Here is a 16422-nt window from a genome sequence, read left to right on the forward strand (position 1 = left end):
TGGTAAGTTTTCCCCATGCTTTTGCTGGTAACATCAACCAGTTCAGTTCTCTTAGAAAGCTGAAGAAGAGATTAATCTGAGAAATTTTTGTTTGAGGCTAGGATTGTCAACGTTGCATTGACTTGTTCATAATTCCATTTAAGGAACCGAATATTGAGTTTGTATTATCCAGAACCCTCAATCAACATGTGGTTTGTTTTAATTTTCAGATAAAGTGGCACTACTGCATCAATTTAACATACACTTTAATAAATTTCATGTTTAATGTGGTAAACCTTCCAAAAACTTGCTAATTTATTGCTTTCTGTACAATTTAAGTGGATGTAAATAACTAATCTTGGACACAGTATACTCACACATTTTTTAATAAAGTGCTCAAGAACAGGTTAAGCACTGTAATAAAATTTCCCTTTTTTTAAGCTAGCACTGAGTAGCCTCTTCTTTCCTCTGCAAAAAACAGACCTAATTACACATAAACACAAAGCAATGGTGTAAAAATGGACATTTATTACAACTAAACCAATGTGACAGACAGAGGTCAAACAGTTTATTTGTCACAATCACAACAAAGCTTAATCCAGCCAAGCACATACAAGTGAAAGTGTAAACTTTAAAAAACATGTTGAATACATAGAAAATTGCTTCGGGTTTGACTTAAGGTAATTTTACCACTTCAATCTCACGCACAAGGTCATTCTGCTACCACTTTAACCTTATCTATCCCAGCGCGTTGCGCACTGGGGAGACGCACGCCATTGCTTTTGCATGCCCTAGGTTACGAACAGTCTCTAGCAATGGGATATGGTTAAATCCCAGGAAGGGCGTAAGTAGACAAATTCTGACACTGGGAGGTCACAGGCTCCACCCTGGCACAGCCACAGACACGTGCTAACGCTCCCCTGCCCCAAGCGCTTACACTGGGATCCAGAGTGGGGGACTGGCAAGCAGCAGTGCTGAGCCTTGCCTGGTGGGTTAAACTCAACCTAGATCGCATCGAGCCCGCAGCCTAGCTCTCCAGCTGGCTGAGTAAACGCTTACGCTAGCAGTGCGTGACTGCTGCCAGCAACAACGCCAAAGCTAAGTTTTGTGAAAACGTGGCACTACTTACTCAAGTGAACGAGCCAAAACATTGACTACTGGAGTGAAGTTACTGGGGAGCGAGGGAGGGGGGAGCAGCCCCGCCTGCTCGGGGACCACGCAGGCACGCAGCACAACTCAGCTACTCCAAAGCGTGGCACTGCCTCCTCAAAAACTCAAAAGCATACGTGAATCCAGTTTCCTCAAGTGAAACAGGTTTGGTTTGTCATTACTGAAAGCTTGCTAGAAGTGTCAAAATATTACTTGATATCACTTTGCATGATTTGCAGTGTATCTACTATACAAATCTAATATTTAAAAGCTCTCACTGCAAATGAGTTGGTTCAACTGTACATCGCCCAGGAGTGTCATAAGGGATGTGTCACATGTTAAAAGTGTAAGTCAAGGAAAGCAGTTAAAACAACATTTTATTTTTTTTAAGGTACCTATACATCCATTAAAGCATAACTATAAAACACCAATAAATACAAGTTAATTTGTAGAGTTTGAAAGAAAATAATAAAAAGTCCCTTTTGTAAAGCTCCTCCTTTCCCATCTTCAAAAGTATGCAATTTCCATTACACACCTCTCTCTACAGTCAGAAAGCCTCTCTCTTTTCTTGTGTTTATGTTCAGAGCAAGCTAACATCAGATCTAAAAATAGTTTCCTTATTTGGAATTTTTTTTTTTTTAACTACATGCATTCCCTTTTTAGTATAGTAACTTGCAGAGTTTTGCTCAAGGTAGCTACACTTAAGTACACCTTCATTTCTAGTGAGTTGATCAGTTTGCAGTTTTCTTGCAAAAAGCAGTATCACCTTAACAGTTTTTATCAGTTTGATATGCAGATCCTAACAGGATTCTTTGGTATAATGACAAATTCAGAAGTAAACAGATATTTCCAATCTTTATGCACCAACTGAAATAAGCAGAATTATCACAAGTGGTGACTAAAATGCAGATGAACAAGAGTCTTTGGTTGCATAAACACAATTTCTACACCATAACATTTTAGATTTGGAGTTGTCCACGTAGTTTCTTTTTGTTTACATATGCTATGTCATAAAGACACATTTATTTCCTGAAGTCAAGTTTGCTTATAAAAAAAACAGTACACTTATTGAAGTCAAATGCAATTTTCCTATAAATGCAGTGAAGGGAGACACTGAGTCGATTTAAATCTAATTCCCTTTCATTTACAATTTTTGGACTTTAGTTTCTTGTTCCCTTTTCTAAGGAGTATTTTTCTTGTAGGCCTGAATGAAGCAGCTTAGCAAAACAGTAATACTGACAAACAGCATCTTACACCATTAGCTAAACATTACAACGAAGGCAGTGAACATTTACAGTATGAAACACTGAGATGTCATCAGCTGAAGTGAAGATTTATGTCAATCCAATTTCTTCAAGTACACTACGTGGGGTCTCTGCTTCCTATGGAGGGAAAATTTGAGACAGTGGTAAATGGACCCTGTGCTTCTACTGAACAGTACCACACATGAGTTAGTATGAAAGATGCTTAATTAAAAAAGAAAAGCTGAAAGATGTGAAAATATAAAAGTACTGCAGCTTGCAAACATGGTATTAGCCGCACTTTTCAAAGAGCTGTTAATTAGATTGTCATGGTTCACAGGAATAGCTGGTAGATTTTATTGCCCTTAAGCGTAATAAAAATAAAGCAATTCAGATGTACCAGCGGGGAACAAATCACAGCCCAGTAACAGAGATATAAACTGTCGGGGGAGGGGGGGGGGCGGGGGGGGGGGGCAGAGGATGGGGAAGCATCTTGCAAAGGAGTCTGTGATTTTTGTGGTGAATTGCTTCATGGGTCTCAAAAATCTGTTAGGGAAGAATGAATGAATGGATGAATGAGATGACTGATGCAACTAAGATACAGTATCCCTTAAGCTCTTTATGAAGAGTCTAGATTTTTTTACACCGGTCTCATGCTTAGTTCATAAAACCAGGTCACGGTACCTGGGTACACCTGCTGTCAATAAATTGACCCCTGCAGAAGTGGAGGAATTGCCAGGACTGGAATTGTATTATTCCACACCAGGCATAAAGTTTTAGGTTAATTCTAATCTTAAAAAGCTTTGTTTAGATTCAGAGCAAGTTGTTTAATACAAAATTCCAAAGGATCATCATCAGTTTTGAGTTCATTATTCCTATTACATCTGAAAAGAGTAATAGTTTATTAGAAACATTAGACTGTCCTTTGCCATAATAATTAACAATATCATAGTAAATAAAAAGGGATACTGTGTCCTTATGGAAACAAACTGTTTTAGTATCCAGAGTATGGATAAACTTACTTTAGCATCCTAAAACAAGACATGTCATGAAGCAGAAAAAAAAGCAGATCATAGTTAAGGCAGCAAACACATTATTTTTCTAAATATTTATTAAAAAAAATTGTCAGTAAAATGCATAATGAAATGCCTTAAATCTTGCAAATAACACCAGAACATTGTGTCTATCAACCTTGACTATGTAGCACAAAACAATCAATCAAGTTTACAATCCTCATTCATTTCATGTATGAGGTGATCTAGTATTGAAGGAACAAGCTATGATATTTTAAAGGCAACTTCATTTGGAAGCAAGTCAGTGCTTGGAACAGGCCACCTCTGAGCACTTCGACATTGCTTCCAAAATCCAGCAGCAAATAAGAAATTGCAAGAAAAAGGCAAGTTAAAACTAGAAACAAGATACTCTGTGTATTAAAGATATAGAGGGTCTTTTTTTTCTCTCACTGATGCAATATTTAAATATTCGTGGAACTGCAGTGACCTTGATAAAGCCAGACAGGATGGATGGCAGGATTAAAGATTTACATGTGCATTTTAACACAAATCCCCCCAAAGGAGACACTGATTGAAGAAAAGGCTACGTAGCATTTTTAATATAACCTGTTGTATTATATTCCCAGGTTACTTTGTTGCATTCATTTTAGAGGACATGCATCTCCCCTATCCAGCAATTTAAAACAATCTACTCAAAAAAATTGTACGTTCTTAACTATAGCAACAGAACTCAAACAGTATTCTAACACACTATAACTTCCCAAGCATTTCAGGGTCTTGAAAATATTTAATAAAACTAAGTTTTTAAATTGATTAGACAGCAGTGGACACTTACAGTTACTCAGTGGTGAAACAGGATATTTACCGAATTACCTGAAAAAAAGTTGCTCAATAGCTATGAAGAAATACAGTGCACTGCTGCTACGATCTCTAGAGCAGTTTAGTACTATTGTCTCTACTGCCAATTCAAAGTCGTAGGTAATTTTCACCAGGCATATACTTAAATAAAGATTAAATTTCTTCCAGTAAATCAAGGTCATTGGCTAACAATGAATTTAAAGCAATGTATTTCAAGGACATTGGCTACTTGTCCACAGATACCTCACCAGTAAAACTCAGTAAGATTTTAGGTTTTTTAATACTACAGCAGTAACCTTGAGGCCTTCTTATGTGCACATCAACAACAGAAACTCAAAACAAATACCTAAAGGCTAATGAGTTTTGCTAGAGGAATAATTTCATCAATTATGACTTTTAAGAAACAAACAGAATGAATTATGTTTTGTTCACATTATTTGTTTTAGGAAGTGTCAAACATTTTATCCAATTGTTATGGAAAACATTCTGCAGTATTATACACTACCTGCAGCTTAGAATCACCCAAGGCAAACAATGCAAATTTGAAATACATCAGAACACAGATGAGGAAAAAAAGTCATTCACATGAGACAAAAGTGCATGCAATACTTTATTTCAAACATGCCAGGAAAGCTAATTCATTACCTAGTCATTTAGAAGCAAGCAGCTGTATACAGATAACAAGAAAAACAGCATCTCATTACAGCTCAATGCACAGCATTTTAAGCCAACAGGCATGAAATAATGCAGGCTAAAGCAGCATTAACCAGACATTCAGACGCATTGTTAATGTCTTAAAGGAAAGAGGCAAACTTGGAAATGGAAAACCACTCCTATGATCTTGTTTTCTAAGATTTCAGAATGCTGCAACTCCAATCCAAATCTTGTCTAGACCCCTAAACCTCCCATTTTTATGTCAGTTTAACATTTGAAAGGTAGTGCATTACCACATATAGTACGTGGAACTAGCTGTTTGTGGTTAATCCCAGTAACCACCTCCTTGCTAATTACATTTAAATATTTTTCAAAAACAGCATTGGTTTTAGATTACAAATTATTCTCTTCTACTAGGCAAACAGAGGATGCAACACATGCCCTCTCACTCTGGCCACACTTTTTAATTGAAAGGTACTTATCATATTCGTCCTCGTGGCAGTTCTCTGATATACAAGGTAGTCTGCACTTAAAACTGGAAATGCCAACTGAAGGAGACATATTTCAAGTATTCTGTTAATGGACTTAAAAGTCTTTCCAACCCTAACCATTTGTAAAGCAAACAACTTGTTCTCTCCTTCAGTAGTAGCAATTGTTCAACTACTCACAAGAGTGTTTTGAACATTTAAATACAAGCGTTGTAACTTCAGATTTACTTACCCTAATCAATTCTGCCTTCCTCCTCTTTATAAGGTAAGCCACACTATCGTGCCAGTCTCAGAAAAGGATATTGGCATGTGCATCTTAAAGATGCAAGGTCTGTGTAGACTTGTGTGTAACATCATTTAATACTTGTGTGTATACACAGTTCACATACTACTACCCCTTCTCTACTTTCTCTGTAAATATTAACTTCATCTACAGGTTTTAAATGTGTGTTTAAATACCACTACAACTTATTTGAAAGATAAACACAGGTCAAGTAATGTTACAGCATAGGTGTTGCAGTATATAGGTGTTTAGCTCAGAAAATTCTACAGAACTTTTAAGCATAAGACTTCAAGCTTACACACAATAAAAAAGTTAAACCATATGCCAACAAGCACAAGTTTTGTTGAAATGAGACATGTGAAGAGACAACACTGTAAAACAGAGGGAGACGAGGAAAGTACAACAGCAGAGAATGGTTGTGGTATTCTATTAGATTCAAGATGACTGGATTCACCAAGCTGATGATAATGTTCTGTCATGAGTAAGTCACAGGTCTATCTCCTCTGAAATTCTGCATGCATGATGAATGAAGCCATTTAGTACACTGGGACATTAAAGTATTCATGACGTGGCTACAAAAGAAATGTACATATTCTTATACATAATAAAAGGTGGACAGATATGCAAGAAAACAAAAAGATTACCTCACTATTCTATCTCTGACGTGAAAAGCACATTTGATACAGAAATAGAATATTGTATTTTGGACTACTCTAGACCTCCGGGGGTGGAAGGAGTGGGGCGTGGGGAGAACTATCATTTTACCCCCCCTATACTTGCATGCTGGGTCCAACAACATACAGGACAACTTCACATCGTAACTACTGTATTATATAAGCTCAGCATTTCTTCTCAGCTAAAAATTGTTTGAAGCTGAGATACTGCTCCAGAGGTGGATCACCCTATATATTTGCTCCGTTCTAGCCTCTTTGATAGACATCAACTATTGGCTACTGTCAGAGACAGGGTACTGGCCTAAGTGAACTTTTGACATCACCTACCATATCTGCTCTGATAAACACACATCGGCAACAGGCCTCTAGAGTAGAGTGGTGAGCAGCACCGTGCCAGGGTAGCCGCAGCAGTGGCATTATTTGCAACAAAAATTATCTATCAAAGAGTGCCTGTTTAAAAAAATGGTAGGTATCTGAGACACCTCTCACAGCAGGCAAAGTTTTCTTTGCTTTTCAATTATGCCGCTCAACTTAATACTCTCATGTTATTAGCATGAACATTAGTATACAATTTGTTGAAAGATGAGTTAGAAAGGAAGCAATACTCATTTTTTTGTATTAAAATCAGTGCCCTAAAGACAGATGAGGACATTTTTAATGGAGTAATAGCAATTTAGGAGTTATCAGCCCCACATATGCCCATTACACATCTTGGGGGGGGGGGGGGAGGGAGGGGGCAGGCACAAAACTCTGCATATCAGTTACCGTCTTTCATGATGTACCAATTAAAATCTCCAATCTATTTTAGTATCTCACCCCCCAAAATTATAGAAGTCTTATAAGAGAACTTGAGAAAGTTCCCATGACTTCCAAACCTAACAATTTCCTCTGTGCCATCTCAGTTTATTCACACATTCAAGCTTGTATATTTTTAAATTCTAATTTCCAATTACAAAAAAGCACAACAGAAATATCCTAGAAGCTTTACAGGATTTAAACTGCTTTTCAGTATCAGTAATCTGAACATTATTCCATAGTAGTTAAAATTATTCTGAACAAGCCAACTATGAATCCAGTAGTTCTCAAAATAACAGCAGCTATAGCTCAGTGACAGTTGCAAATAAGTTGTATGAAGTCTGCTGTGATCTTTGGTAGAACTCAAAAGAATTTGGTATATAAGAGAATTACGAATGTGAATTTTAACTCTTAAAACCTCTCTTGGTGCTTAAGTCAGGTGTCAGCCTACATTAAAACCAAAATGCTGAGGCATATTCCTAACTGGAAAAGAAATTGCATGATGGTAGTATACAGTACTAGCCCCAAGAAGTAGCAGCTTTCACTAAGAAGAAAATATTAACTCTAGAACTGCTGGAGCCTCCACAGACAAAAAGTTCCCAGAGGTACTTATGGAAAACTTCTGCTTTACTTAACACTGCTGGCATGATACAGATTCATGAAGGCAACTGAAAAACAGGCATATTGTAACAATCTCAAATGCCCAATTGTTACGGTTTCATATTTTCAGTTTTTACCTGGAACATATATGCACACATGTGACTGTGATTCTCTTCCTCCTTGAAAAAAACCTCATGTCTTCCAGTGTTTCACCCTTGGAAACCTGGAGCCAAAGTTGGGTGTCTTCACTGAAATGCCTGTCAAATCTCATAACAGATTTCTCCTTAATTTTACTATAGCTCTCTGGACAGAAAGAAGAAAGAGAGCAGCTCATTTTCTAGTACTGTTATGAGGCTGATTACCATTCACTGTTGTTGTGTTTGAAGATTATCCCAGGCTGCACACATTCTTTAGCACACTCTTTGTCCTAGAAGCGCTGACCCCATTGCTTTACACAACTGGTATCAACAAATAAGAAAATGGAAGTGTTCATTTCATGTTTACCCACTTCTTACCTTTCAGTACTTTTCAAAGTTCTACTCTCCCACACACCCCCGGGGTATTCCCCACCCTGATCATATTTTCAATGGTTTATAATTTGCGGAATTAACTGTCCTAGATGCAAAAATCCTGGTACACAAAATTAGATGATTGACTCAAATTACTGTTATGGGATTAGCATCTCATCATGACAGACACTTAGTATCTACTGATAAAGCAAGATGGATTGTCAAGTAACAATAGGAAGAAAGTGGTTATTCTGCTCCTGGTGGCTTTTTAGCTTACAGAAAGTGTAAACACCAGCTGCAACTAGACTAGCAATAAACTGACCTTGTAGAGGTGAATCTAAAAGATTAAATGGAAGACAACAGTAACTGAGATACGAAGCGATAACAGAGCAATATTGTGAGATGGAAAACACTGCAGTTTCAGTGAGACCTCTGTACTCCACTGAGGATGTCCAAGACCATCACGCACAGAGGGTCTGGCACTGTGGGCAGCCTGACAAACAACAGAAAGGAAAATAAAGTTTTGACAAACTATTTCCCATCACAGAACTACAGTATCTCACAAGCTCCAACTATTATTTGTTTAATTTTTTACTGTGTTCCCTGCCACATTGTCTCCAGAGCAGTTAGCCTGCTGGTCTCAATACCAGAAAAGACAATTTGGGGGAAAGGACAGATGTCAACTTCTACAGTCAGTATCTAGACTACCTTGCCTTCCTTCTGTGGGACTCTGCAGACCTCAGACAACATCTGAGCCTGTGAAGCATACCCTTAAGATAGCCAGCTATCTGGATCTAATGACTTTATAAATGAGCTGATCTAGCAGCTAGGAAAGAGGCAATGGTATCCTTACAGCACAATACAATGGCAAACTAACATGTAATATTAACTCTGAAAAATCATCACTTATTTAAAAATTTGGATGTAAATTGTTTATCTGACTTTAACACATAGGTCTTAGATCCTAGTTTTGCCAAAGCAATAATAGCTCTACAATACAAGCTGCACATTGCAATTTCACAATGTTTTAAAGTTACTAGAATCCATCTTTTTCAAAATGACATCTGTGTTTACAACTCATTTTAAAAAGCTAGTAATACTCTGAAATTGTCAGCCTGATTCATGAGATTTTTAAATTAGAAAAACCGTAGAGTTGATTTGAGTCAACAGAACTATTTAAGTAGCCCAACCCAACTGACATTCTTCTCAGCCAACTTTGTCATGACCCAACCTAATTAAAAATCATAACCAAACTAAAATTAGAAGGGACTTCACTTAATCCAGTCCCCCAAACAGCATACCTATAACATTCCTGAGAGATATTTAATCTGTTAAAGGCATCCAGTGCTGGAAACTTTTTGATGCCCCCCAGGCAATCTACTTAAATGCTTCATTATCATCACCACTAGAAAACTTGCCTAGTATCTACCTTGAAATTATTTTCTTGCTGCAATATAAGCTACTTTATGTCTGTAGTGGACAACAAAACAGTCTATTTCCTCAGGCAAGAGAGACAAATTTTTTATGCCTACACCAAACTGACTCAAGTTCAGTGTTTTGCAGTGCTGCCATTTTACTGACAACATCACACAGCAGTGACATAGACTTTGTGAATACTTGGCACACCTTTTTCAGGGGAAGTTTGCTTAGGGTTTGGGGTTTTTTTGTTTGTTTTTTTAACTTCTTTCCCATCAAAACCAGCACAAAGCCTATAAAGGCAAGCCATGTTAAACTGCAGGCAAAAAATACAACTGCTACCTTTTGATAAAGGCTTGGCTTTTTTCCCCCCCAGAATCTAAACAAACCCCAAGCTAGAACAACAGACAAGATATGTGGGACCATGGAGTGCACAGCAGTTTGGGAACAATTCTACAGGCTATGGGGAAAAGAGAAAGGAGGGATAAGGACTTCTGTTTAGAAACATGAAGCTCTTACAGTAGGAAGAGATTAACATTTAACAAGCACTTCTTTAGCAATGCTTCAGAGGCAATTACTTTTACATTCTACTTCTGAATCTTTATTAGAAAATATTTCTAATGAAAGGCTGCTTTAGGAAATTGCTGCTGTTCATTTGCCTTTTCAGGGATTTCAAAATAGTAGAGTATCTGTTTCCCAATCCTTGGTTAACTAACTATTCAGAAACTCCAATTACAGGGTTGTTGGGAAGATTCTACTTTACTTTCAAAGGAGAGTAAAGTGCTTTCTCAGAGAACCTAGAAACACCCATGAGGTCGTGAACATGTTCAAAGACAAATACTAGCTATGATGCAGTTCAAAAAACAATAAAAAATCCTACATCAATGCCAACTCCAAGTCAAGATCTTGTCTGCAGCTTCCTATACAGAGAGCACAAAAAAAGAAATCTTCAAGATTGGCGCAAATCAGTCAACACAACACTCAACTAGAGTCTGAAACAGCAACAGTCATCATGCAAGTTTTATTCAGAAAAACATCCTACTGTATGCACACACTTCAGCTCTAAAACATCACCTCAACAGACCAGAGCAGAAGAATATGATGCAAGATCAGCAGTGGCCTGCCGGCTTACCTGCCTCCCTCCCAAAAGCAGAAGTAAAAATATCAGTGGAAACTTCATGTACTGTAACCGGATAATAGTGGGTGCTTCCTGCTTCTTGGTTGCTATTCTCATCTGCTGGATCAGAGGTGATAATCACTCCGGGAGGCAGTGCTTTCTACCTGCCAATCAGTTGCTATGCTGAGCTATGAAGAACCGGCAGTCTAATCTTTAAGGGTAAGGATGGTTCTAAGCATCCACTGGAGGCTCTGCTTCCCCACCACAGTAACACAAATGCTTTAAGCAAATACTACTGCCGAATACTCTGTATTGTGAAGCTAGAGCCAAAATTATTAAAAATCACTGAGTTCTCGATCAGATAATCCCACAGTGTCTGTATGTTTGGCAGTTTGCCAAACTACGTACATAAGGATTCATTAATGTTTTCTTCCATTTTCTTCCAGCACTGCAGTTACAGGTTTGCATTATTTATTCCTCTCTGCTCAAGGAACCCTTTCTTAAACTGCAAGACTGTATCTTTGAAGGGATGACCAGAATATACTGCTGTAACAAGCCATGTCACGTCCAATATCATTCAGCTTCCATGGCAATGGCATTTAAGCATTCCCCTTCCTTCCTGTTCCTGCAGCACTTTGCCTTCTTATAGTTGTTTGGATAAATGTTTGCAGGGCCAAGTTGTAAACAGAGAAAAGCTGCTGACTATCTTTTTTAGAAATGAGCAATTTAAATCGGATCAGTTTAAATAGATCTGAAATCCAGTTCTAGAATGGTCATATAAATAGTTTCTCTGGCACAAAGGAAAGAGGGAGACAAAGGACAGCTGAAAACTCCGTAAGTCAATACTGCTGCTGAAGCTCCTTGACATGCTCCTATGACTCTGGCCAACTGCAGGGGTGCAGCATAGGACAGGTAAATTAGAACTTATCTAACTATGCTAGCTGACTTGGGGGTTCACAGCAGACATGAGTCAACACAAGATAGGTGAACACTGACTTTTAACACACTCAGATACACTGGGAATTGTTAAAAATAAAACATAATTTAATTACACTATTAGCTTTAGAAAAAGCCCTGGCTACCACCCAAAACAGCTGCCTTTTACTTCTCTTTTCAATGCCACTGCTTTCCTCCTCCTGGCACTTCCCTCATGCTCCCCTGCATACTCTCAGATTTTAGCTAACAAGCCAGGAGCCACGTATCACAGGGCAAGTGGATCAACGCAAGTGCCACCACAAAGGTAGCAGGAGGAACGGATCTGGCCTTCTCAACAAGAGTCACTGTCAGCATGGTTTTAGGTGATGAAGAAACTGCACCCTGACTCAAGACTATGACTTTCCCACCTGTAAACTGCTCTTGATAGAAAGCATAAGTTCTATTCATTAGAACTTGAGTGTACAATAAAAAATTTCAGCCTGTCTAGTTGTATAGCACTTAGGTTTTTCAACATTACAGAAGGCTTACCTTAAATTTAACCAAATTCTGTATGGAATAGACTACTTCTGAATATGTTGCTTATTACACTTGCCATACAGCACATGTAGAACTCAACACCTTAGTTTACAAGCAAATCTCTGAAACAGGCCTCAAAAAAACAAACTCTACACATTTAGTGCTTGTTTATGCTTGACAGAGTAACACAGATTAAGTAATTTGAAGGTGTATAACCTGTTAGTTAAATGTCAGGTTAATCCAAGCACAGAAGCTATATGAGTCAAACTCCTCCCCTTGCCCAAAGACAACCTTCTTTACCTCAGGAGGCATCTTCATTCCTATACACAAGCTGCAGTTCCTTCCTGCAGGCAAACTGTCCCCATCTCTCATTATGTGCCACCATCTATCTGTCCCTCTCCACTCACCCCAGCAGATGCCATCCCCGATTCTCCATATTCTGTGGAATCATGACAACCATGTAAATTAAGCTCTACACAGTGACTATTCCTCCACTCCTTCCAGGGAACACTACAGGCCAGGAAGAAGCACCCCATGGGCATCTGATAATGCCACTGTGATTAAATTAATAGGGACAAAGCACATTTCTTCAACTAAAACTGTGCCGATACATAGCATTCATCAGGGACATACTGTAGACAAGTAAACTGGAGTCACACATAATTCTCTAAGCCTGAGCTTCCATGTTCCAGAATTGGTCTTTGTAGCCAGGACAACAAAAAAGATTAAGACTCCTAAGTAAAAGCTCTATGCTTAGTATAGGTTCCAAGCAACATAAATACTTTTTAAAAGTTTTAATCACAAGGAAACTTTTACAGTCACAGTATTAATACTAACCTCACCATGAGAATCGCACTCTTCGTACACGAACTTGTTATCACAAAGAAGAAAGTAAAAACAATAAACTTGGGGGAAAAAACTGCGGAAAAAATCAAGCTTGAGCATTCAGGTTTTCTTATCATTGTTTTAGAATATGTCCAAACTCATATAAGAAATTCCATTTTGAACAAATGACTTGTTGGCTGCCCTAATTCTACAGGTCTAACATACAAGCAGGTTATTAGCCACTCCCCAACACAGATCAACAGCTGTATCATACACTAGGTAACTTTTAAACGGTAAAAACACCCATACACCAACAGTGAATTTGATTTTGAACATGTTACAAAGTATTTTTGTCTGTTATAATAATTTTCTTTTGTCTGGAAACTAAATCCTGATATTTATAAAGCTGCATATAAAAGTAGAACTATTACTGCAGTTCCACATTACAAAAGCCAATTTGTTTACTGAACTACTTGTTTATCATGATATCAAATAAGCAGCGGACTAATTAAGTTTCCTCCAGCAAATAATTTTCATGTGTGTTTTAAGCTTGCCTTATGTAAAATAAAATCTTACCTTTATTAGTAGGACTGCCACAATGTATTCCACTTATGCTTTGGACAAAAATATGTTGCAATGCACTATATATGCAAATAAGCTTTGTTCTGTCATGCAGCATCCGGCACCTGATATACAGTCAATTGCAGCAGCACCCAGTCTTTTTGGGGCCCATTTTCTTTGCACAGCAGATGTAAACAGCTCATTTTCCAGTAAATACACATTTACATGGGTTGATTGTAAGTAAATAAAGCCAAACATCTGTTTAGTTATTAGTTTTGGTATCCATTTCTCTAACTTGCATTATCCCACTTAATTATCAACACCAAAGAAAGCTAGTAGAAGTCAGACACTTCAAGTTGATGCGGTTAGTACAAAAAAGGAAAATAAAAGGGAACACTCAAAGCACTCGTCAAAGACCATCATGCAAGTGTTGCAGAAAGTTAAGCCCATCACCCATTTTCTGTTTACCCTTGCAAGGACTTAATTACACGTGCAGCAGTCTTTGCATAGCACCCATTTAATCCATGCCACCAAAATGGTAAACTCGGTAGTTACCAATCATTTAGATGGGGGTCAAAAGGGCTAATGCCTTAGATTGCTCTTAATCATAAGATATCCTCAGACAAACCTCCCCAGTCTTCATTCTGGCTCTACAAACACAAAATCAAGCAGCAGTGAAAATGTAATACCAACTACTTAATTAACAACAAAAAAGAAAACTAAAAAACAACACCCTACCAATTATTTACAGCTTATTTCCATTTAAAACAAAACTTAGAAAATATTCTAAACTATATACAAAAGTAAATTCAGTTATTTCACTTAAATGTGTTTCAGCTATTGTTATTCTTTAAGTTAATACAATTTTATTAGGTCCTACTAAAAGTCCACTGTTAAGAAAGCAAACAACAGAAATGCATCAGTAAAAAACATCTGTTCAAAGACTCCAAGTAGATGCATTAAAAAAAGCTCTTAAGTTTATTTTTCATTTCTTAACAAGATAAAGAAATTAGTACCTTAAAAGAATAAGTTCTAGAGAGTTGTTTAGAAAGCTTCACCTGTGCTTGAAGGAAATTTAATTCAAAGATTTTTTTTTTTCTAAAAAGAGAACTTAAGATCAGTTGTTCATTATTTCAACAGATTGAGAGCATAATGGAATAGGATGCTACCAAATTTACATATATTTAATTCAGTGACTAACCTTCACACAGTATTATTACTAACATTGATATCAAAGTAAGATTTGTTCCATGAAGGGAAATAAGAATTTCATTCAACTTATCTACCTACCATCCCTGAAGTAATTTAAACAATTTAATTCAAGAGCTATGTACTCCTATTTACTATTAAGTCATCACTGTGACTTGCTGAGCTGTATGTGATAAGCCAGTCATTTTCATGTAGCAATGCTTGGTGCAAAAAGTTGAATATTTTCACTTTAATCCACCTGTTAATCAAGCATACTTAGATTTCTCAAAGAATTGTGAACAATAGGTCTTCTCAGACTTTTTTCCTTGCCTTTTTAAAATCAAATTTTCAGCGTGAGATTTAAAATATATACACTTTTAATGCATCTTGATATCCATCACCAGAACTACTACTGTCACTAGACACCTTGGCAACAAAAACAACATAGCTTCTCCCTTAAAAATAATAAATAAAAGCCCCAAAACACATACCAGCAATGTGCCTGACATCTGTACAACACACAGATAAGACCACAAAGAAATGAGAATCTAAAAACCGAACACAATGGGATGCCTCCTGGGGGCATTCATATTCTTTTCACCTTCTGTTCTGTGGCACTCTAAAACCATCTTCATAGGTAGTGAGAATTTTAGGAAAGGGTAGTAGCACTGCAACATGACACATCATCTCAGACAATTCTCAGACACAGAGTAAAAATGGAATTTTCTGCTCACTATCTCAAGGTTCAAACGTTAACATTGCTCTTTTCAGCGTTCTGCCAGATTCAGGGAACATGTTCTATTAAAATGCAGATTAATGTGCTCATTCAGAAAGAGCATCTAATTTTGAAGATAAGATACTCCTTACTGTCAAGCAGTCTTCTGCAATTGTTCATTGAATTTACTATGTTTGTTGACCAAAAGCGCACGACTAAGCTCCTGAAAACAGCTATGGCATACACAGCAGTGCTAAAATTTTCATCGTATTACCCTGACGCAGTGCTTCTACAGACAGCAACAGAAGAATATCTCTGGAGAAAAATCTATCAGTTCAGTGTACAGATAATAAATATACCCTTAATAGAATTATAATCTATGAGGAGTTCGGTGTACTGTTAATATACCCTCAACCATTCTACAGGAATTGCTTATTTCAATCAATGATCAACTTCATAAGTAGTTTTGCGAAGTGGATGTTGTTGATCAGTATTGCAATACACATTGGAGAGGGTACTGAACAGTTACCAGACAGCAAGGACTTCACATACTAATTTGTCTTACTTATAACTGAAACTTCCTCATGTTTCAATTTGCAAAGCTGACTGAATGCATACTTAATACTTATATGGAAGACTCCTTCCTCCCAACTTGTTGAGTCTTAAGAACTTCTAACCAGCATTTTGATTTCTTTAATAGAATAAGATTACTGACATCTTAGACACACACACACACTAAACAAAACAGTCCAGAAAAAAGGAAAATAGTATGGAGACAGATTTACTAAAATGATATTTTAAAGGGCTAAACAAAAGCTGCTCAGGTGAAAAGCAGACTGCTTTCTATCATTTTCAATTCATAGAGCCAAGGATAGATTAAGATTTGACAACATGTTTCTGGAAAG

General features: G+C 37.3%; 1 protein-coding gene across 2 annotated transcripts in view; it reads right to left on the reverse strand.

Moving 5' to 3' along the window:
- Positions 1-509: 509 nt before the first annotated feature.
- The window catches only part of AP1S2 (adaptor related protein complex 1 subunit sigma 2), a 32013-nt gene continuing 16100 nt past the window's right edge, over positions 510-16422 (reverse strand). The window contains exon 5 of one of the 2 annotated variants that reach the window (XM_082304471.1): positions 510-2510. In XM_082304471.1, the coding sequence (XP_082160597.1) occupies positions 2463-2510 (48 nt within the window). In that variant the 3' untranslated portion in view covers positions 510-2462. Of the gene's footprint in view, positions 2511-5961; positions 6238-16422 lie in introns of those variants that run through there. The other variant, XM_082304472.1, reaches the window with a different exon arrangement.

This window comes from Platalea leucorodia (assembly GCF_965183815.1).
Source record: "Platalea leucorodia genome assembly, chromosome: 2".
Classification (NCBI taxonomy): domain Eukaryota; kingdom Metazoa; phylum Chordata; class Aves; order Pelecaniformes; family Threskiornithidae; genus Platalea; species Platalea leucorodia.